Source organism: Delphinus delphis, chromosome 20, assembly GCF_949987515.2.
Source record: "Delphinus delphis chromosome 20, mDelDel1.2, whole genome shotgun sequence".
Taxonomy (NCBI): Eukaryota; Metazoa; Chordata; class Mammalia; order Artiodactyla; family Delphinidae; genus Delphinus; species Delphinus delphis.
The window spans coordinates 17,883,867-17,907,721 of NC_082702.1; the positions used below are offsets into that span (position 1 = coordinate 17,883,867).

The 23,855-nt window shown below is 45.7% G+C and overlaps 1 protein-coding gene across 2 annotated transcripts in view; it reads left to right on the forward strand.

Moving 5' to 3' along the window:
* RHPN2 (rhophilin Rho GTPase binding protein 2) overlaps nucleotides 1-23,855 on the forward strand; it is a 56,953-nt gene that overhangs the window by 18,150 nt on the left and 14,948 nt on the right. For both annotated transcript variants that reach the window (XM_060000008.1, XM_069540223.1), the window contains exons 3-7: nucleotides 10,098-10,226; nucleotides 12,889-12,964; nucleotides 19,636-19,713; nucleotides 20,087-20,211; nucleotides 21,784-21,950. In XM_060000008.1, the coding sequence (XP_059855991.1) occupies nucleotides 10,098-10,226; nucleotides 12,889-12,964; nucleotides 19,636-19,713; nucleotides 20,087-20,211; nucleotides 21,784-21,950 (575 nt within the window). The remainder of the gene's footprint in view (nucleotides 1-10,097; nucleotides 10,227-12,888; nucleotides 12,965-19,635; nucleotides 19,714-20,086; nucleotides 20,212-21,783; nucleotides 21,951-23,855) is intronic.

Genomic DNA, 23,855 nt, shown 5'->3' on the forward strand with positions numbered 1-23,855 from the left:
CTGGATGTTGTCAGTGGCCTCAGGAAATCATAGACTGTGGCCTTCTTTTTCCTGTTCACATATGGTGGCTTTATCACTCAGAGTAAGTTGGACACCTTTTCATTCTTTTTTTCTTTTTTTTAAAGTTTTTTTAAAAATAAATTTATTTATTTATTTTTGGCTGCGTTGGGTCTTCGTTGCTGCACACGGGCTTTCTCTAGTTTTAGCAAGCAGGGGCTTCTTGTTGCAGTGCACGGGCTCTAGGCGTGTGGGCTTCAGTAGTTGTGGCACGCAGGCTCAGTAGTTGTGGCTCACGGGCTCTAGAGTGCAGGCTCAGCAGTTGTGGCGCATGGGCTTAGTTGCTCCACGGCATGTGGGATCTTCCCAGACCAGGGCTCGAACCTGTGTCCCCTGCGTTGGCAGGCAGGATTCTTAACCACTGCACCACCAGGGAAGTCCCACCTTTCCATTCTTGACTTTTGCAGTATGTGTATGCTCTTTAGGAAAAACCCAAGGGAGACGGCCTCTCCTTGGTGGTCCAGGCCAGAAGGAGGCCGTGGAGAACATGGGCAGGGAGACCCTGGGCAGGAAAGGGCTGAAACACCCTACTGCCTCATCCTGGTCGGTCTCAGGGCCTCTTTTGGCTGTAACATCAGTTATCAGACCACAGGGGTTTCAGAGTAGAAGCGTACCCAAGTGAAAGCTGAGAAAACCCATGTTCTTCCAAAAAGGCCCCTAGAAGGGATTCATTTTCACCCAGAAAGGCAGCCCAGGTGCAGAGCACCAGTACTGAGGAGCCCGAGGTTCTGGTCTTCATCCCTGATTTGGGCCAGCTCTTCCCCCAGCTGGGGCGCAGGGGAACTGGGCACACCCACCGTGTTGAACCGGTGGCACCTCATTCGAGAAGCCCCCCTCCACCAGTGAATCCGTGAGAAATCATGACCTGTACTAGAAACAGCACACGTTCTAGGGTTCCTTTCTGAATCAGCGTTGCACCCTAAGGTCAGCATTGTGGAAACCCACCCTGAGAGCCCCACCTGGCTACCAACTTTTTCCGGAGTGACGCATGACTCACATGAAGAGGTCCATGTCCGAAGAGCAGGTCATTGATTTGTTGCAAATCCTAAATCTCAAATTGTTGCCACGTCTAGAAGAAGTAGCAGATCCCTATACAGAGGTGGGACAATCAAGAGTTGGCATATTTGGAGGCTCTCCAGGGGTTTGGGTGGGGGTCTTAGGGCCTCAATTGTCATATTTAAGCTGGACCCATTCTGTTGCTGAGAACCAGTCACACCCCCCCATACCCCAAACCCCCAGCCCCATCCCCGACTCACACACCATTGCTTCTAGAGAGTGGTCTTTACTCTGCCCTTTTTGCTTTCATCAGCTGAAATTGAAAGCCTCCACCGTGTGGAAAGGACAATGTCAGGTTCCAAGAGAAACAGTAGGAAAAGGTCTTGTCCCTCCAGGAGTTATAATTGTTTGTCTTGCCTTACTCTAACATGTATTTGAGGCACCCTGACACACTCGTACAGCATGTAAGATTAAAACAGGAGCGAGTGAGGATATGGGGGCAGGAGGAAGAAGATTAAAAGAGATTTAGCTGGAAGTAAGGCTAGTACACGCTACAAGCTCTTATATCCTCTGTTAGATGTGGGCCATGTTTGTCTCCGAGTTTTCCGGCAGGCAGTAAGAAGGGAATGTGACCTGGAACACATTTCATACCCATTAGCTGGAAGCAGACCATTTGCTAAGAAGAAGTTGTTCCCAATACCGAGGGCTGGGAGGATTTCCTCCCTTGTACCCTCGTAGACTTTATCAGCTAGTGAATCAGTCATGTTCTCAATAACATCTCTGTAGCTCAGGTTTTACAAGAGGCAGATTGTGAACCACGGTGTGTAATGAAATCAATTCAGTGGGTTGCTGTGGTATAATAAAAAATAAATATTTGGTCTTTGTGCCTGGTTCCTGGCACAGTGCACCTAAAACCCTTGGAACCTCCTGCATGTCTTTTGTATGCTAATGCGATGACACCTGATGGGGGTAGGGGGCCTTCAGGAGGGGGAGCTATTTGCCAGAATAGACCAAGCCTGTTTAGAGGGTTGGAACTTTCAGGCTCACCCCTGGACTTCTGGGAAGGAGAGAGGGGCTGGAGATTGAGTTCAGTCACCGGTAGCCAATGACTTCATCAATTATGCCCCGGTAATGAAGTAATGAAACCTCCATTAAACCCCTAAGTGATGGGGAACTTCCAGGTTGGAGAACACATCGAGGGGCAGAGAAGGAGGCCTGCCTGCAGAGGGGATGGTGGCTCCTCTCCCTCCTCGGCCTGTGGATCTCTTCCACCTGGCTGTTCCTGAGCTGTATCCTTTAAAAATAAACCCCAATAAATGGAAGTAAAATGTTTTCCTGAGTTTTCTGGGTCATTCTACTGAATTTTTTTTTAACATCTTTACTGGAGTATAATTGCTTTACAATGGTGTGTTAGTTTCTGCTTTATAACACAGTGAATCAGTTATACATATACATATGTTCCCATATCTCTTCCCTCTTGCGTCTCCTTCCCTCCCACCCTCCCTATCCCACCCCTCTAGGTGCTCACAAACCACCTAGCTGATCTCCCTGTGCTATGCGGCTGCTTCCCACTAGCTATCTATCTGTTTTACGTTTGGTAGTGTATATATGTCCATGCCACTCTCTCACTTTGTCACAGCTTACCCTTCCCCCTCCCCATATCCTCAAGTCCATGCTCTAGTAGGTCTGTGTCTTTATTCCCGTCTTACCCCTAGGTTCTTCATGACATTTTTTTTTTCTCTTAGATTCCATATATATGTGTTAGCATACGGTATTTGTTTTTCTCCTTCTGACTTACTTCACTCTGTAGGACAGACTCTAGGTCTATCCACCTCACTACAAATAACTCAATTTCGTTTCTTTTTATGGCTGAGTAATATTCCATTGTATATATGTGCCACATCTTCTTTATCCATTCATCTGTCGATGGACACTTAGGTTGCTTCCATGTCCTGGCTATTGTAAATAGAGCTGCAATGAACATTGTGGTACATGAATCCTTTTGAATTATGGTTTTCTCAGGGTATATGCCCAGTAGTGGGATTGCTGGGCCGTATGGTAGTTCTATTTGTAGTTTTTTAAGGAACCTCCATACTGTTCTCCATAGTGGCTGTACCAATTCACATTCCCACCAGCAGTGCAAGAGGGTTCCCTTTTCTCCACACCCTCTCCAGCATTTATTGCTTCTAGATTTTTTGATGATGGCCATTCTGACTGGTTTGAGATATCTCATTGTAGTTCTGATTTGCATTTCTCTAGTGATTAGTGATGTTGAGCATCCTTTTATGTGCTTGTTGGCAATCTGTATATCTTCTTTGGAGAAATGTCTATTTAGGTCTTCTGCCCATTTTTGGATTGGGTTGTTTGTGTTTTTGTTATTGAGCTGCATGAGCTGCTTGTAAATTTTGGAGATTAATCCTTTGTCAGTTGCTTCATTTGCAAATACTTTCTCCCATTCTGAGGGTTGTCTTTTGGTCTTGTTTATGGTTTCCTTTGCTGTGCAAAAGCTTTGAAGTTTCATTCGGTCCCATTTGTTTATTTTTGTTTTTATTTCCATTTCTCTAGGAGGTGGGTCAAAAAGAATCTTGCTGTGATTTATGTCATAGAGCATTCTGCCTATGTTTTCCTCTAAGAGTTTTATAGTGTCTGGCCTTACATTTAGGTCTTTAATCCATTTTGAGTTTATTTTTGTGTACGGTGTTAGAGAGTGTTCTAATTTCATACTTTTACACGTACCTGTCCAGTTTTTCTAGTGAATTATTGAAACTGAGAAGGGGGTTCTGGGAACCTCTGATTTGTAGCTGGTTGGTCAGAAGTTCAGGTGCCCTCCGCCTGCCCCCACCTGCTTGCAACTGACCCCCGAAGTGGGAGCAGCCTTGTGACACTGAGCCCTTAACCTGTGGGGTCTCTTCTAACTCTGGGAGTTGGTGTCAGAATTGAATTGAATTATTGGGCACCCAGTTGGTGTCAGAGAATCAGAAATGGAGAGTTTCAAACATTATTGTTTTAAAAAAAGAAGTTATTAGAGTTCGAACAGAATATCTTGGAGAGCATCACATGTACGGCCGAGTATGGTTTTGTGAGACTTTTGTTTTTGGGGGCGGGAGGTGCATGTGTGTACCGTGCTGTGATATAAATGCATTTCTTTTGGTGATCGTGCCCTTCTCCAAAAAAAATTCCCAACCCAATGACATTCACCAACTGAGCTTCCAATATCTCCTTGCCTGGCTGGGGAGTCCGAACATGCATGTGTGAAAACTTACTGGGCAGTGAGAGGGCAAGTGCCACGCTATCTGCAGCCAGGCCACAGCTGCTCTTTCTGAGGGGGCATAAGCTCGTTGGTTGGTCATGGAGAACGAGCTGAAGCAAGGGAGGGGGAGAGAGGGAGAGAGAGAGAGAGAAGGGAATATATATGCACCACGGAGAGAAACTGTTGGGTCCAAATATGTGCAAGGCAGGGGAAGCCCCAGGGGAGAGGGCCAACTGCAGGAGAAGTGGTTTAGCGCTTTGCTGTCTGGAGGAAAGGTGGACAGGTGGTGAGCAAAGCTGGCCAATGACAGGTAGATGGATTTTCATCAGCTGAGGAGGAGAAGGTAGTCAGGTACTGTCTCTCTGGCTGGCTGGAGCTCTTGGCTGGTGACGCATTTCACGGATGAGGACAGTTCTGGTACCTGGCCTGAGCCATGGCTGAGGACTTGCCAAAATGGTTCAAGGAAATGTGCTCAGCAAGACCTGGCTTAGACCTGGGTTTTTACTGGGGTTTATTTTTAAAGGATACAGCTCAGGAACAGCCAGGTGGAAGAGATCCACAGGCCGAGGAGGGAGAGGAGCCACCATCCCCTCTGCAGGCAGGCCTCCTTCTCTGCCCCTCGATGTGTTCTCCAACCTGGAAGTTCCCCATCACTTAGGGGTTTAATGGAGGTTTCATTACTTCATTACCGGGGCATAATTGATTAAGTTATTGGCTACTGGTGACTGAACTCAATCTCCAGCTAGCACCTGTAAGGTCTTCGAGTAGGAGGCAGAACCCCTGCTTTGAGAATTTGGGTAAAGTTTGTTTCTCCATCCTGCTTAACACTATTCCATTCAACAGATATAGCACATTTTGCTTATCCATTTGCCAGTTAGATATCTGGATTCTTTCTACTTTGGGGGCTATTAGGAATAATACTACTATAAACATTCACACTCTTGTCTTGGTTTGGACATATGTTTTCATTTCTTTCGTATAGATTCCTAGGAGTGCAATTACTTGGTTGTATGCTAAGTTTATGTTTTAACATTTTTTGAAACTACCCAACTGTTTTCCCAAGTGGCTATGTCATTTACATTCAGCAGTGCATGAGGGTTCTAGTTTCTCTATACATCCTCACTAACACTTGTTATTGTTTGTCTTCTTTATCATAGCCAATCTAGTAGTTGTGTATTGGTATCTTATTATGGTTTTAACACGCGTTTCCCTGTTGACTAAAGACTTTGAGCATCTTTTCATGTGTGCTTATTAGCCATTCATAGAACTTCTTTAGTAAAATGTTTATTCAAATCTTTTGCCCATTTTATGAGTTCAGTAAAGTTGCAGGATACAAAATCAATATACAGAAATCAGTTGCATTTCTATACACTAATAATAAACTATCAGAAAGATAAATTAAGAAAACAATCCCAACACTCCTACAGCGTTGGTGAGTCTGTAAGTTGGTACAGCCACTATGGAAAACAGTATTGAGATTCCTCAAATATTAAGAATAGAATTGCCACACGACCTATGTACTCCACTTCTGGATATTTATCTGAAGAACACAAAAACACTAATTTGAAAAGATATATGTACCCCTATGTTCATTGCAGCATTATTTACAATAGCCAAGATATGGAAACAACCTAAGTGTCCATCAATGGATGAATGGATAAAGAAAATGTGATACACACACACACAAACACATACACCATGGAATATTACTTAGCCATAAAAAAGAATGAAATCTTGCCATTTGCAGCAACATGAATGGACCTTGAGGGCATTATGCTAAGTGAAGTAAGTCAGACAAAGACAAATACTATGTGATCTCACTTATATGTGGAATCTAAAACAAAACAAACAAAAACTCCTAGGGACTTACCTGGTGGTCCAGTGGCTGAGACTCCATGCTCCCAATTCAGGGGGCCCAGGTTCGATCCCTGGTGAGGGAACTGGATCCCACATGCCACAACTAGGAGTTTGCATGCCACAACTAAAGATCCTGTGTGCCACAATTAAGAGATCCCGTGTGCCGCAACTGAGACCTGGCACAGCCAGATAAATAAATAAATAAATATTTAAAAAAATAATAAAAAAAAAAACCAAACAAAAACCCCCAAGCTCATAGATACAGAGAACAGATGGGTGGTTGCCAGAGGTGGGGGCTGCAGGGGAGATGAAATGGGTGAATGTGGTCAAAAGGTACAAATTTCCAGTTATAAAATAAGTCATGGGAATGTGATGTACAGCATGGTGACTATCATTAATAATACTGTACTGTATGTTTGAAAGTTGCTAAGAGAGTAGATCTTAAAAGTTCTCATCACAAGAAAAAAATTCTGTCACTAAGTATGGTAACACGTGGCAAATAGACTTATTGTGGTGATCATTTTGAAAATATACAAATATAGAATTATTATGTTGTGTACCTGAAACTAGTATAATGTTGTATGTCAATTATAATCAACTAAAAAAAATCTTTTGTCCATTAAAAAAAATTGAGTGGCCTTTTTGTTATTTAATTAACAGAACTCTTTATATATTCTGGATACAGATTCTTTATCAGATATATAATTTGCAAATATTTTCTCCCAGTCTGTCTTTTTTCATTGTTTTATTTAGATGGTATCTTCTGAAGCACAGAAGTTTTTAAATTTGTTGAGTCCAGTTAATCGATTTCTTTTTTTCTTTATGTGCAGTTTATTTATTTTTTATTTTCTATTTTTTTTGGCTGCTTTGGGTCTTCATTGCTGTGCACAGGGTTTCTCTAGTTGCGACAAACGGGGGCTACTCTTTGTTGCAGTGCACCGGTTTCTCATTGTGGTGACTTCTCTTGTTGCGGAGCATGGACTCTAGGCACGCAGGCTTCAGTAGTTGCAGCAAGCAGGCTCAGTAGTAGCGGCACGCAGGCCCTAGAGTGCGCAGGCTTCAGTAGTTGCAGCACGTGGGCTCAGTAGTTGTGGCACGTGGGCTCTAGGGCATGCAGGCTTCAGTAGTTGTGGCACATGGGCTCAGTAGTTGTGGCTTGTGGGCTCTAGAGCACAGGCTCAGTAGTTGTGACACACGGACTTAGCTGCTCCACAGCATGTGGGATCTTCCTGGAGCAGAGATTTAACCTGTGTCCCCTGCATTGGCAAGTGGATTCTTAACCACTGCGCCACCAGGGAAGCCCTCAGTTGCTTCTTTTATGGATTGTGCTTTTGGTGTGTAGCTAAGAATACTTTGTCAGACTCAAGGTCATGAAGATTTTCTTCTAGAAGTTTTGGAGTTTTTGCTCTTTTACTGAGGTCTCTGATCTATTTTGACTTAATATTTGGTTTGGTGTAAAATTTAGATTGAGATTTATTTTTTGCCTATTGTGCAGAAAAGAGTTATCATAGCCGGCCTGAGACGGCTATCCTTAGAAAGCCCTGCTTGCAAGGTTGATGTTTGGCTGGTATCTGGAAACTTAGATTTCAGGAGAGTTCCCACCGTTCCCAGAACTGATAAGAGGAGCTTGCTATACTTAAACTATTTGCACAAACAATGTGGTTTATATTGAATACCGCTTTCCTTCTAGGAGTCTTGAATTTTGGAACATGCTAGGCATGGCGTCTACCTGCCCAGCCCCCAGTAAAAACCCCAGTGAGCTTCCTTGGAAGATAGCATTTTCACGTGCGTTGTCACAACTGTTTGCTGAAGGAATTAAGCATGTCCTGTGTGACTCCTTTGGGAGAGAGGACGCTTAGCGCCTGTGCCTGGTTTCCTTCAGACTTCACCCCATGCACCTTTCCCTTAGCTGATTTTGCTTTGTGTCCTTTTGCTGTAATAAATCAGAGCAATGCGTACAACTACATCCTGAGTCCTGTATCCTGCAAGTTCTCCTAATAAATCACTGAGCCTGGCGGTGGTCTTGGGGACACTGACATGCCTAGGGATGTCCAATTGCTTCGGCATCATTTGTCAGAAAGACTTTTTCCCCCTTGAATTTTCTTGTCACCTTTGTCAAAAGCAATTCACCATAAATGTAAGGATGTATTTCTGGATTCTGTTCAGTTCCATTACCTTTCCTTATGCCAATACCACATCTTGATTACTGAGGCTTTATAGTAAGTTTTAAAATCAGATAGCATAAATCCTCTAACTTTGTTCTTTTTCAAACTTCTTTGGCCCTTCTAGGCCCTTTGCATTTCCATATAAATTTTAGGCTCAGTTTGTCAATTTCTACTAAAAAGCTTACTAGCGTTTTGATTGGAATTGCTTTGAATTGATAGATCAATTGGAGAGAATTGACGTCTTGACAATAGGGAGTCTTCCAATCCAAAAACATGAAATGTCTCTCCATTAAATATCACAGCAATGTTTTGAAGTTTTGTGCTTCTTTTCTTAATTTTGTGCTTCTTGTGCTTCTTTTCTTAATTTTATTCCTAAGTATTTTAATCTTTCTGATACTATTTTGAGTGAAATTTCATTCATTTCATTTCATTTCATTTCAAGATTGCTCATTGCTAGTATATAGAAAAAAAAATTGATTTGTATATTTTGAATTGTATCCTGTGACCTAACTAAACTTATTAGTTCCAGTATTTGTTTTGTGGATGCCTGGGGATTTTATACATGCAAGATTATGAGAGCTGTGAATAAAGACAGTTTTACTTCTTCCTTTCAATCTAGATGCCTTTCATTTCTTTCTTTATTTTATTGCTGCTGGCTTGAACCTCCAGTATGGTGTTGATTAGAGGTGGCATAAATGGACATCTTTGCCTTGTACCTAATCATAAGGGGGAAAGCATCAATCTTTCACCATTAAGTATGATGTTAGCTGTGGGTTTTTGTAGATGCCCTTCATCAAGTTTTGTAAATTATCTTTTATTCCTAGCTTGTTATGGATTTATTTTATTTTATTTTATTTTATTTTATTTTTTTGCGGTACGCGGGCCTCTCACTGTTGTGGCCTCTCCCATCGCGGAGCACAGGCTCCAGACACGCAGGCTCAGAGGCCATGGCTCACGGGCCCAGCCGCTTCGCGGCATGTGGGATCTTCCCGGACCGGGGCACGAACCCATGTCCCCTGCATCGGCAGGCGGACTCTCAACCACTGCGCCACCAGGGAAGGCCCTTGTTATGGATTTTTATCATAAATCTGTGTTGGACTTTATCACCTGCTTTTATTCCTGCATCTGTTGAGATGACAATTTATTTTTTGTCTCTTATTCTGTTGATATAGTATGTTACATTAATTGATTTTCGGATATTAAGCCAACCTTGCATTCCTGGGATAAATCCCACTTGGTCGTGATGTATAATCCTTTGTATATGTTGCTAGATTCAGGTTGCTAATATTTTATGGAGGATCTTTGCATATGTATTCATGAAGCATATTGATTGGTTATTTTGTTTTCTTGTGGTGTCTTCCTCTGGTTTTGGATCAGGGTGATATTGGCCTCATAGGATGAACTGGGGAGTGTTACCTCCTCCTCTATTTCTCATCCATTTCCTTTTAGGGGGAAAATTTATGGTCTCTTATGGGTGACTAGGAGCAACTCCTTTTTCTCTTCTCAAGGCTAATTCTTACAGAGTGGTCTTAGCATTCATGTCAGGCAGCTCAGTGTCATTGGCTATATCCTAGGTCCATTTATTGGCAGGTGTGGCTCAACATGGGGCAGGTGCCCAGCATCCCTGAGACACCTTATCTGATCACATATGGCTCCTACGTCTGCAGGCAGACCTTTGGAACTTCCCTATGGGGACAAGGGTTGGGGTATCTGCTCACCCGGCAGCTGGGATGCTTGCTGAGGATGCTTCTCTCCCCGCTCTCTTTGAACAGAGCAGCCACGAACCAAAAGGTACGGGAGCAGGTGCGCCTGGAACTGAGCTTCTTGAACTCAGACCTGCAAATGCTGAAGGAAGAGCTGGAGGGGCTCAACATCTCGGTGGGAGTCTATCAGAGCACGGAGTAAGTGGGGGCAACACTTCTTTTGGATACTTTCTGAGCCACGGAACATGCCTGCATCAGGGATGGTGCACAGATAGGCCTGAGGGTGCGGCAGACCCCACTTTGATCCAATTTGGGGTTGAGCAAGGTGTAGGAATTAAAGGGATGAACCCATGGAGTTTATTGGAAATACCTGGCCAGTTGGACAAGAAGGCATTTATTTGTCCTGGGGACACACGGGACATAGTTTTACAGGAGAGCTACGTGGCTGGGTCCAGGCGGGGAGATGGCGTCTCTCAGGTGGCCTGGGTGGTGGCTCTGTCATAAAGATGCCCTGGAAGGGCGGCTGTGGTTAGCTCTGAGAGCCAGCCTGCCAGATGGGTCCCAGGAAGCCCTGCCTTCTTCCATCAGCCTCAGCACACGGTCTGACTCTGGGTCATTCTGTTGAAAAGAGTACAAAAACATAAAAACTGCCTTTTATATCAAAGATGATGAGACCTTTGCAAGTTCCCTGAGGAGACAGTATGACTGAGACACTTTGGAAATGTCCCCCATTAAATATTTGAGAAACAAATGTTCTAATTCAGAAGCATCCCTCAGGGAGTGTTTATAGGAGACCAAACGTTGAGGTGTGACCTTCAGAAAAGCTCAGAGAGTCTCTCACCCCAAGGTGAGCTATCTTGGAAAGAAAAGTCCATCTTTAAGAAGAAATAACTTTGAGGGGACTTCCTCGGTGATCCAGTGGTTAAGGCTCTGTGCTTCCAATGCAGGTGTCGTGGGATCGATCCCTGGCAGGGAACTAAGATCCCACATGCCGCGTGGGGCAGCCGTAAAAAAAAGAAAAAACTTTGAGCTCTAAAGAACAGTTTACATACTTTTCTGTGTGGGGAAGTGGTACTTCTCAAAAGATAAGGGAGTCCCAGGGGAAACCCAGTCAGAAAATAATTCCCTGGATTAACAGAATGAAAATGTTGGGGAACCTTGAGTCACCTTTGGAATGTACTTTTCCTGATTGTCCCCAATCCTCTGCACTGTCCCCGAGGTGTTTTTCTGAGTCACGTGTGAAACCTCTTCTCCTTTGGTGACTGTCCGTGAGCCAGCCCGTGTGTCCTGCCTCGCTTACCTGTGGGCTCCCAGTGCAGTCTGACACCTAATCAGAACAGTCAGTGCACAGCTCCCCCCAGCCTATGCTCTGGTATTAAATTCCAGTGTTTTGCCCAAAGGTCAAAGTTCCTCCAGGAGGCAAGGCCGGGCCAAACTTTGGTGATAAATGTAGGATGTTTCATATTCCCCCCTCACCATACAGAAGCACAGGGCTGTCCATCACGAGGGTGTTCCCCAGAGACATGCAGTTAAGGCCCCTGTGTGACCACGGTGCGGCTCTAAAGTGTCCGGTCGGTCCCCTGTGCATTGGGAAGAGGGGAGAGAGATGTGCAGATGCATAATGACACCTTGCATTTCCATCAGCCCCTCTTCCTGTTTTCAAAGCAGATTGTTTTTTTCTCAGCACGGTTGATTTTTAAACATTTCTATGAGGTAGGCAGGGAAGAAACAATCTCATTGTGCAGATGAGAAAACACAGGGAAGCCGGAAGTTACGGAAAAAGTTATATTAGCGCAAGGTGGAGGGCGGGGCGCCCTGGCCCGGAGGCTTCAGGACGCTGGCTGCTCCTGGACAGTCACAGGGAGAGCCAGCCCCGTCGGGGTCAGGCCAGGAGCACGCTGGGGCCGAGGAGGGCAGCACAGCCTGTCTTCATCTCCTTCTAGCAGGATCCAGCTTTCCCTCAGGAAAGGGCTTTGGGGAAGCTATACACCCCGCTGGGGCTCGCCTGCTTTCAGCTTAGCCCTGTTGTTTTCTGTCCCCCACAGAGGCAGCTTCAGCTTACAGCCTATTGTCCACTCACCCTGCCTGCATTCCTGGCCTCCTCCCCAGGCTGGGCTGAGCAACCCCAGGAGGTCTCCTGTTACAGGTCTGGGAGCGAAATCCCTGTTTGCAAAACATAGCTGAGCCCCATTCACTTCCTGTTAGCTCTGCCCCTAAGGCCACTCCCAGGGCGACCTGTTGGGTAACCAACTGGTGAGTGCGGGGAGAGGAGGTGGAGGGGAAACAGCCAGTCAGGGTCTCCCACCCAGGGCTGGGAGCCAGGGGCGCTTAGGTGTCAGATGGGGCCCCTGCCCTCAAGGCCTTCCCTGTGCTGGGGATGGGATGCCTAGAGGGATACACCGTATAGGAGGAGGCCCTTGAGAGCCCAGAGTTGGAGGGCTGCAGGGGAGATGGGACCCGCTGCAGTGAGGAGAGGCGGAGGGGGGTGGGGGTTGGGTGGAGCTGGTGGAGATGCTCCAGATGGTGGAGCAGTGGGCACACCAGGCACAGCCCCGGCTGCACAATAGGTTCTCAGCACAGTTACTCAAAGAAGTGTAGCGATTGGAGGGCTAAATCAGGGTGGAGCTGGTAGGGGCCTCATGTGTGAGGCTGGGTCGTTTAAAAGTTGTCGGGGACTGGGACCAGTTTTGGAACAGAGATGGGGACGTGACCCAAGTGGTCTTTATGGAAAATGAACTGGTGTGTGCTAGCTTGGCGGGGGAGAGCGGGTGGGGACCTGAGCTGGGCTGCTGGGGGAAGGCCGGGGGGTGCAAAGTGGCCGGGATACGGGTGTTCACGTACCTTGCTGTGTTCCTTCTAGGGAGGCATTTACGATTCCCCTGATTCCGCTTGGCCTGAAGGAAACCAAGGACGTTGACTTTTCAGTCGTTCTCAAGGTAAATCTCAAAGCGAGGGGCACTGGACTCACTGTTTAAAAGGGAAATGTAGAAGTTGTGTATCCCTTGAGAGTGGCCTTAGGCTCAATGTGCCAGTGTCAGTTGATTTCTGCAGGGTGGCCTTGAGCCCCCTCAGAGCCTGTCCCGTCCTTTCAGATGCTCCCTTTCATCTGGTCACTGAGGCTTCTGGGGAAGGGGTTGGAAACCCGGGCCAGTCCACCCCAGGTCAAAGAGGGTATATAACCAATTTAGGCCACGTTTTTGGAAGAATAGCCAAAGTTTTTGTCCCTCAACATTTTATTGTGAAAATAGAAAAACTGAAAGAATTTGACGGTGAACCCCTGTATACTCACTACCTCGGTTCTCCCGTGAACATTTTGCTGTAGCCACTTTATCACGTATTCGTCCATTTATGCATCCCTGAATCTATACATCAATCCATTTTATTTTTTGATACATTTCAAAGTAAATCAGGGAATTTCCTGGCGGTCCAGTGGTTAGGGCTTGGCACTTTCACTGTCGGGGCCCGGGTGGAATCCCTGGTCGGGGAACTAAGATCCCACGAGCCACGCAGCTTGGCCAAAAAACAAAAAAACCAAAAAAACACCAAAACAAAGTAAATACTTGAATAGCTAGAGTTTATGGATCCCGCTGCTCCCTAATTCCTGGATGTCTACCTTCTCTTTTCTTTCTCTCTCCCCCTCTTTCTCCCTCCCTCCCTTCTTTCCTTCCATCTTTTTTTTTTTCCTTCCAATAACAACCTTCTTGAGATATAATTCACACACCGCACAATTCACATCTTTAAAGTGAACGGTATCTGGCCTCCCCTTAGCCAGTGTGTCCCTGGCAAGCAGCGTTACTCGTAGGCCCATCTGTGTCTGTCACTGTGCAGGGTGCTGTTGAGGTCACAGGCCCTGCCTTTGGATCCCGTGGTTCAGTAGGGGATCCAGGTGGGAAGTGGAAGATGTGTTTTGATGGAGCCGCCCAGAGATGCCTTGGGGCCAGGAGAGGCCTCCCGGTGCCTGGAATGCTTTCCTCTTCCTCCTTGCCCCACATCCATCATTCTGAGTTGTACTGACTCACCTCAAACTTCCACTTAGGAGGAGAAAGTGGCGATGAGGTGGAAGGTAGTGCCTGTCTCTGAGCTTTCCAGCACAGGCATGGTGTATAGGAATGAATCCCAGCGTCGTGAAAAATGCTTCAGAGAACTTTGTTTCTTTTCACAGTAATCCTGCTAGTTGACTCATCTCGGACTGCTTTTAATTTAGAAAAGAAAAAAATGATGATATGGCATTTTGGGCCCTACACAATTTGTCCTTTTAAAAAGCAATTGGTTAATGCTTCAGAAGCCTTTGCACTTGACCTCCAAGCTCAATCAGAGACTGCGTGAGTCCCTTGACATATAAGCCCTTTCACTCATGGCCTTGTGGACTGCTGCTTGTTTAAATCCAGGTCCCGGGCCCTGTGAGTTTGGGGTTTATTTTGGAGTTTAAGAAGGGACATTGGTAGTCTTCCTGGATGCAGGATTGTCAAGGATTTTATTTTCTGGGTAGGAAACAATCCAACATGGCGGTTTTTCACAGGTCCCCTGAACTGTTAGATGTGACACTTGCCACAGGTCTGTGAGACTCCAGACAATGCTTATGTCTGTCGAAATGTTTTAGTTGCTTTTGTAGAATAGTTTCTTTTAAGATTTAGTTTGTTGCTTGGTGCCAGAGCTGCAAGAATGCAGGCATTTGGGGGTGTGGAGTAGGTGAAGGAGATTAAGAGGTACAAACTTGCAGTTATACAATAAGTAAGCCAGGGAGTTATAATATACAGCCTAAGGAATATGGTCACTAATACTGTAATAACTTTGGTGATAGATGGTTACTAGACTTGCTGTAGTGATCATTTCATAATGTATGCAAATGTCAAATCATATGTAATACATCTGAAGCTAGCATAGAACTGTAGTCAACTATGTTTCAATGAAACAACAAAAAAAAGACATACTTAGAACCACAAAATGTCTGAGTTTGGAAGGAATTGCAAAGGTTACCAAAAAATAAAGATAAAAATAAAGAACACAGGCATTTAAAAGGTAGACTCTTGGAGAAACTTGGGAATTTCATGGGCATCTGTAAGGATCCAAACATGTCATGTGCTGAATTCACATTAAAGCCAGTGGGGGAAAAAAAATCACATGTTGTGGGTATGGCCAAGTGCTATTCAGCTGAGGCTTCCAGCCATGTCATTTTAGCCTAAAAAGGACTCTACAAATGTCAGTCATACAAAAATGAGAATGTTTGGGGGATGTTCTGTTTTTCCTTCCACATTTGTCCTTGAGAGTAACACAGACAGGTGCCACAGAAGAGTTTGGCGACTGAATTAGGGCAATTCAAGTTGTCATTCAAATCTGTGTATCCATGAGATGTTTAATGGTCATTGAAGCTTCATGGTCTGATTTTTTTCTATTTTAAATAAATGGACTTTAAAATGACTTCACAAAAAAACACGATCAAAATCAATTCCCTTTCAGAGAATTCACGTTTTGTTTTGCTTTTAAATATGTCTTTATTAATTTATTTTTCCTACTGAGAACAGTATTGCAAAACATTCAGAAAATATCAAGACATGTAAAGATCCCTCACAGCCACACACCTCCCTCCCCCGCCCCCCGTCTCCCCACTGAGCTATGTAACTTGCTCAGTACTTAATCTGTGAGCACCCGATCTTGTCCTCTGATCAGGGGCCTGCCTTAGGAGGCTGTGAGACTCCTGTGATCTGTTCAGGCTTAGCATGGTGTCTTCTGGTAGTAGGTGCTAAATAAGGTAACTATTAATTTCATTCTTTTTAAAAAATATTTACTTATTTATTTGGTTGTGCTGGGTCTTAGTTGCGGCTCACAGGCTCCTTAGTTGTGGCTCACCGGCTCCTTAGTTGCAGCTCGCTGGCTCCTTAGTTGTGGCATGCATACTCTTAGTTGCAGCATGCATGTGGGATCTAATTCCCTGACCAGGGATTGAACCCGGGCCCCCTGCATTGGGAGTGCAGAGTCTTATCGACTGTGCCACCAGGGAAGTCCCAATTTCATTCTTAAGGCAGCTTTCAAATACTGTTGTCAGCAGCTCTCTGAGCACGTTTGCACACTTTGCTGAATATTCCCTTTGGATAAATTTCTGGACGAGGATTTGGTAGGTCAAAGATACATGTTAGGGATTTCCCTGGCGGTCCAGTGGGTAAGACTCTGTGTTTCCACTGCAGGGGGCACTGGTTCGATCCCTTGTCAGGGAACTAAGATCCCACATGCAGCACAGCCAAAAAAAAAAAAAAAAAGATACATGTTACCTAATTACCCACCAGAAGTCAGTGGTCCTGCCTTACATTCCCACAGTGTATGACTGCTTACATTGGGTATCGCTTATCATTTTGATTTTGTGAGGTCAGGCAAAAATGATATCATGACAGTTTGCATTCTTTGATCAGTACTAGAGTTGCCGCTTTTGTTTATTTGTCCTTCACGTGTGTCCTTTTGGAAATACCTATTTCTGTCCTTTGTCTGCTTTTAAGAATTCTTTTACATATGAAGGAGAGTAATGCTTGGTTATGTATGTTACAAATATTTCTCCCAGTAGGTTCTCTCCTTTAACTTGTTTTACAAGCAATACCAGTTTAAAAAGTACATCTTTTTTTTTTTCAAACAGATTTTGTGTTGTTAAGCTTAACAGTTCTTCCCTTAACAATTCTTCCTTGATAACATGTTCAGAAAGGCATTCTCCGCATCAAGAAGACATAAATATTTTGCTATAGTTTCTTCCAGTGCTTTAAAATTTTTTAACATTAAATCTTTAATCAATCAGGAATTTGTGTGTAAAAAAAATGAGGTGTAGTACTCTTTTTATTTTCACCAAAAAATGGGTAGCCAGTTTCTCCTGAACTATGTATAAAGAATCCATCTGTGAGGCTTCCCTGGTGGTGCAGTGGTTAAGAATCCGCCTGCCAGTGCAGGGGACACGGGTTCGATCCCTGGTTCGGGAAGATCCCACATGCCACGGAGCAACTAAGCCCGTGCACCACAACTACTGAGCCTGTGCTCTAGAGCCAGCGAGCCACAACTACTGAGCCTGTGTGCCACAACTACTGAAGCCTGTGCGCCTAGAGCCCGTGCTCCACAACAAGAGAAGCCACCGCAAGCCCACACACCACAACAAAGAGTAGCCCCCGCTCGCCGCAACTAGAGGAAGCCCGCACGCAGCAAGGAAGACCCAACGCAGCCATAAATAAATAAACACACACACACAAAAAACAAAGAATCCATCTGTGGTGCTAGATACTGTCCATTGCACTGCGTGCCCCTCCCTCCCCCTCAGCCCTCCTCTACCCTGCTCTGTGGCTTTCTATTGGGTGTGTCTGAGGGGGCGTAGCATCAGCAGGAGATGAGAGGATGGGAAGAGAGGGAAGTAGGGGTTTTTAACTCCTCAGCTCCCTCAGCTGGGTACCTTTTACAGTCCCCCCCAGCAGGGAAGGTCCTCGTGGCTGTTGGATGCTCACTTCAGGCAGCCATCTCTCCAGGTTCCCGTAGCTCCTTCTCCCCCTTGACCCTTCAACTCTGTGGTTCTAATGGCTCTGGAGGTCCTGCACAATCCTATGGTTTCCCATAACCCTGCCCACATCACTATAAGGGTTCTTCCCTTAGGGCTTCCCTGGTGGCGCAGTGGTTGAGAGTCCACCTGCCGATGCAGGGGACGCGGGTTCGTGCCCCGGTCCGGGAGGATCCCGCATGTCGCAGAGCGGCTGGGCCCGTGAGCCATGACCGCTGAGCCTGTGCGTCCGGAGCCTGTGCTCCGCAATGGGAGAGGCCACAACAGTGAGAGGCCCACGTACCGCAAAAAAAAAAAAAAAAAAAAAAAAAAGTCGCTGCTCTCAGGGATGTCATCAGAGAAGCCCTAGAGGAGCTTTGTCCCCCAGATCATACTCACCATACTTAATGTCACTAATAACATAATTAATTATATTTGAAAACCATTTCAGTGACTTCCCCCATGGTCCACTGGTTAAGACTCCGCGCTTCCACTGCAGGGGGCGCAGGTTTGATCCCTGGTTGGGGAACTAAGATCCTGCATGCCTCATGGTGCAGCCAAAAAAAAGAAAAAGAAAAAAAAAGCAAAGCAATGTTGTATATTCATTCAGTACAGTCCCATTTTTGTAAGTGGACAGTATATGGGTGTATGTGTAGGTATTCATTGAACATATAAAAAGCAGAAGGGTCTTTAATGTAGAAAGCGTGTAAAAAGAATACTCACAGACACTTGGGAAAATGTAATGAACAGTCTCTCTCCTCAACTTTTTGCAGCCAGGGAGAGCCAGCACTTACGGAGGATGTTATGCAAGAATCCATTCTCCATACCCATTTTACTCATCTTATTTCTTCCTGTAATACTTGCCTCCTCCTAATATATGATATAATTTACCTATTTGTTGTGCCTGTTACTTAATGTCTGTGCTCCCTTGTGAGATTATAAGCTCCATGGGGCAAGATCTTTGTTTTGTTCACTGAAGTAGCCCCAGCACTGTGAACAGTGCCTGGCACATAGCAGGTGTTCGTCAATGTATCTTATGACCGAATGAACTCACCAAGTGGTCATGAAACGCTGGACCCCGTTGGAGGTCTCACAGGGGTGCTTTGTTTGTGGAAGTGCACAGAGCTGCTCTCACAAAGGTTTCCATCACAGACCCTGAGGGTAGCATCCTCGTAACAGTCCCCAGACATGAGTTCCCTCTGCCAGGAAGACCCTGTGCCCAAAGGACGAAGGTCTAAGCCCCTGAATATCTGTGATGTTTGCTAGAATTATTGAACTTATAGTCACTTATGCAAGTCACTTAACTGTGCTGCCAAGACACTTTTTTTTTTAAGATTTTGTTTTTGATGTGGACCATTTTTAAGGTCTTTCCTGAATTTGTTACAATATTGCTTTTGTTTTATGTTTCGGTTTTTTGGCCGCTAGGCATGTGGGATCTTAGCTCCCTGACCAGGGATGGAACCCGCACCGCCTGCATTGGAAGGCGAAGCCTTAACCACTGGACCACCAGGGAAGTCCCCATTTTTAAATAAAAAATAACTTCAACTTCCCTTTTTACTGAAGCAACAAAAACAAAAATTTTAAATATACATAAATAAAATTAAGAAAATAAATCCCACCACTTAGAAAATCACTGCAGTGTACACTCTCCCATAAGTTTTTATGAATTCTACATGTATTTTTTTTTTTTTAAAGAAACATTTATTTATTTATTTTTGGCTGCGTTGGGTCTTCGTTGCTGCGCGCAGGCTTTCTAGTTGTGGCGAGCAGGGGCTACTCTTCGTTGCGGTGCGCGGGCTTCTCATTGCAGTGGCTTCTTGTTGCGGAGCACGGGCTCTAGGCACGCAGGCTTCAGTAGTTGTGGCTCGCGGGCTCTAGAGCGCAGGCTCAGTAGTTGTGGCGCACGGGCTTAGTTGCTCCGCTGCATGTGGGATCTTCCCGGACCAGGGCTCGAACCCATGTCCCCTGCATTGTCAGGCAGATTCTTAACCAGTGCGCTACCAGGGAAGTCCCTCTACATGTATTTTTAAAGGGGGGGACCTTAGACATTACTATTTTACCTGTTTACGGTTTTGAGTCACACCTTACAGTATCTCATTTTTCTTACAGGATTTTATCCTGGAACATTACAGTGAAGATAGCTACCTCTATGAAGATGAAATAGCAGATCTTATGGATCTGAGACAAGTATGTTCCTGTGTGCGGCAGGGTGAGGAGGGTGGCTGCTAGAGCTTGATGAGTCTTCAGATGATCCCATTATTTCATCTGAAGCCTTGTAGAATCGCTGGTGGTCGGAGGTGGTAGGGAGGAACTGTCAGAATCGTCCATTCAACTTGCCACATAAGAAGACCACAGAGAGGACAGACATACATGTCTGGGGCTGGGTTCCAGGACTCATGAGTTCACTCCAGCCTTGCCCATCTCTCCTAGAGTTCATGATACCAGCACTGGGGCCTAGGCTCCAGAGAAATAGCGTGTGTGAGCATCTTCCCTGCCTGGCTGTCTGCACTATGCTCACCCGGTCACCCCCTCACCCGCTCAGTGGTTCCTTTCCTTTCAGGCCTGTCGGACGCCCAGCCGAGATGAGGCTGGGGTCGAGCTGCTGATGAGTTACTTCATCCAGCTGGGGTGTGTTGAGAGCCGATTCTTCCCACCCACCCGACAAATGGGGATCCTGTTTACCTGGTACGTGCCTGGGCTGGGGCTTTCCCACTCTGGCCACCGCTGGGAGCCTCTGTCCCACGGAGGCTCCTCTGCACTGTGGCCTCCTCTTTCTAACTGTCCCGTTAATACAGGAGACATGTAGATAAACCAGTGTTTATTTATGAAGGGGATCCAGGGGGAAAAGGCTCCAACGGACCATGGCTTCTTGCTTCTCAGAGCAAGTGAGCCGAGGAGAAGAGGCATTTTTTTCATGCTCGTTTTATCGCGGGGGAAACACTGGGGCTCTGAGGTGGAACTAACAAGAAACAAGATTCTTGTCCCAGATGGCATGGGAGTGGGAATCAGGTTTTGTCCCAGTGACAAGGGCAGCAAACAGAAATAGATGAGATTTTACAAACTGAAGCAGAACCTTGGATTCTTCCCCAGAGTTGGTACTTACCATGATTAGTGTTGTCTAAATATTTTGGAGATGCTATACCTCTTCTCTGAGTTGCTTAGGGCTGTGTGAAACGAAAGTAAATCCCAGTAGCTGAGGGGCCTATTCAGAGCTTAATTTCACCACAGCAGATGGCTATCCATGCCTCCTTTTGGAAGGAAAGGCGGATGACTTTTCCTGAAGATGTGTTAGCTGCCGGCACGTGGGTGAAGGGGCCAAATGCGACTTCTTAGTGTTGAATTAGGAAGAAGCTCCGTATCTATCCCCTGGTTGATAGGTGAACTTTGAAACATACCCTGAGTCTTTCAGACTTCAGGAAGAATTATGAAGGGTTAGGATTTTCTATATTTCATTTAAGAGAAGCCTTCTTTTTTATTTTATTTTTTTTAGTACATTGTATTTTTTAGAGCAGTTTCAGGTTCATAGTAAAATTGAGTGGGAGGTGTAGAGAGTCCCCGTATAGCCCCTGCACACCCACGACCTCCGCCACTGTCAACATCGCCCCACCAGACTGTTCCATTTGTTACAGCTGATGAACCTACATTGGCTCACTGTCACCCAACATCCGTTGTTTACAGTAGGGTTCACTCTTGGTGGGCTACCTTCCGTGGGTTTGGTCAAATGTAATGACATGTATCCACATCATATCATAGTATCACACAGAACAGTTTCACTACCCTACAATCCTCTGCCTTCCACCTAGGCATCCTCACCCTTCCCCACCCCCAGTCCTGGCAACCACTGATTCTTTTTGTCTTTTCCAGAATGTCATATAGTTGGAATCATACAGTATGTAGCCTTTCCAGATTGGCTTCTTTCACTTAGTCACATGCATTTAAGGTTTCTCCATGTCTTTTCATGGCTTGATAGCTCATTTCTTTTTAGTGCTGCATAATTTTCCACCGTGTAGCTGTACCACCGTCTGTATATCCGTTCACCTATGGAAGGACGTCCCGGTTGAGAATCCCTATTTCAGTTTGCCCTTGCGGGTGTCTTTATTCAGTATGATCAGGCCCATCGTCTTGCTTGGAAATAAAACCTCATTGCATGTGCATCTTTGAATTTTATTCAAGAACTAAGTTCTGTCCATTTTTACCCAGAGGTGGCACTCACTAACCAAGGAATTCATATTCTCAAAAGACGTTTCTTTTAAATAGGTATGACTCCCTCACGGGGGTTCCGGTTAGCCAACAGAACTTGCTGCTGGAGAAAGCCAGCATTCTGTTTAACATTGGAGCCCTGTACACACAGATCGGGACCCGGTGCAATCGACAGACAGAAGCTGGGCTGCAGAGCACAGTGGATGCCTTTCAGAGAGCCGCAGGTGTGTCTTTGCGAGGGCTGCCGGGATAGAGCCCTGGCCCTGCCAGGTGGCCCTGGTACCCCAGCTGAAGGGGGTTCGTGGGTCCTCCACAGGCCCACACTTGGCCTCACAGGCCTGAAAGGGCCAGGCCAGTTTCCAGAGCCGGTGTATCTTCCCACCAAGAAAATCGCTTATTGGCTCAAACCCTGTTTCTGTCTGAATATGGCTTGTGTACACAGTAGTTAACGATTAATCTTTTCCAAACGAGTGGCCCCAGAGATGGCAGTGAATGGACTGTTTCTTTGAACACAGTTTCGAAGAAGAGAATAAGTTTTCTCAAATGGTGGGAATGTAGGCTTTTTCTTTCATCAGACGTGCCTGTTTGGTGCATATGACTACCCTTGCCTTTCTGTTATGCTCATTCTGAGAAGCTCGCTCACGCAAGGTTGCTCTTCTCGGCCCCCTACCAAGTGACAGTGCCAGCCTGTAGAGGACTGGGGGCTGCCAGGCGAGGTGCAACGGGCAGGCCTGCCTCATGGGTGTTCGAGGGTCCTGCATCGCTTCCTTCTAGCAGGGCCTGTGACCAGCAGTCTCGGCACAGGGAATAGTGGGCAAAAGCGGTGACAAGCACAGACCAACGTGTGATGCGCTGAGCTGGCTCCACAGCGGGTTTCCTTCTGTGCCGGTCCTTGTCTCTCTGTGTCGGAGTGTCACCCTGGCAGATACTTTTGGGGTATCTGACTTTGCTCTGCAAGGCCGTGAAGAACTGTGGCTTTGCCATGTTGGCTGATCATGGAATCGCTTGGTTAAAATGATTGATCCCTTGGGAGGAAACGACACTGTGAAATTCCACGTGGGAGTTGATTTCTTCCACTGTAAATCCTTTTCTGGGCTCATCTTTCTTTCTGAGGACTCTGAAGCAGGTATGCTTGGTGACCTGTCTCTAAGATTCCAGAGATATGGACGAGACAAAGCTTGAGAACAGAGTAGGAGCGAACCCCAGAAAGGAGCAGACAGCCTGCAGCCGTCGCCTTCCTTCTGCAGGGCAGTGTATGCTTTGCAGCAACACCAGAAGAACCAGTCAGATGGGATTTGTGCCGGAGATTTTATTTCAGCTCCAGGTTGATTGTCATTTAATGCTGTGACACTTTTCTAACACATAAAAAAGTCAGCTGAGGGCTACGGCATGAAAATTTCCACTGGAGTGGCTGAGTTGATCTTTCTTGAGGTCCTGGGGGAAAGCCCGGAATTTCTGAATGACCCAGGGGTTAAGTGTGAGCATGTCCGCCTGAGAGCCCTTCCGTCATTCTGTCTGCCTTCTACCTTCACCTCCATCATATGTGTAGTCACGTATGGAATTTCTCACAAGTGTGCCAGGTGAGACAGGAATGGATAGGGAGCAGGCTGGTTTCCTTGCTTAATACAGACGTAAATGTTTTGGAAGAGAGTTGGAAAACAAAAGTTCTCTAGCTATGGTAAAACATACATAACAAAACTACCATTTTAACCATTTTTAGGATTACTGTTCGTTGGCATATTAAGTACAGTCACATTGTTGTGCAACTCTCCATCTCCAGAACTTTTTTATCACCCCAAACAGAAACTCTGTCCCATTAAACACTACATCTCCGTTCCTCCCTCCCCTCAGCCCCTGGGAAACATTCTACTTTTTGTCTCTATGAGTTTGACTATTCCAGAGACCTCATCTCACCCAGTGGAATCATACGACATTGGTCCTTGTGATGGACCTATTTCACTTAGTGTGATGTCTTCATCCATGTCGTAGCGTGTGTCAGAATTGCCTTCCTTTTTAAGGCTGAAATATTCCGTTGTAGGTATATACCACATTTTGTGTATCCCCATGTCTGTGGATGGACATTTGAGTTGTTTCTGCCTTTCGGTTATTGGGAATAATGCTGCCATGTG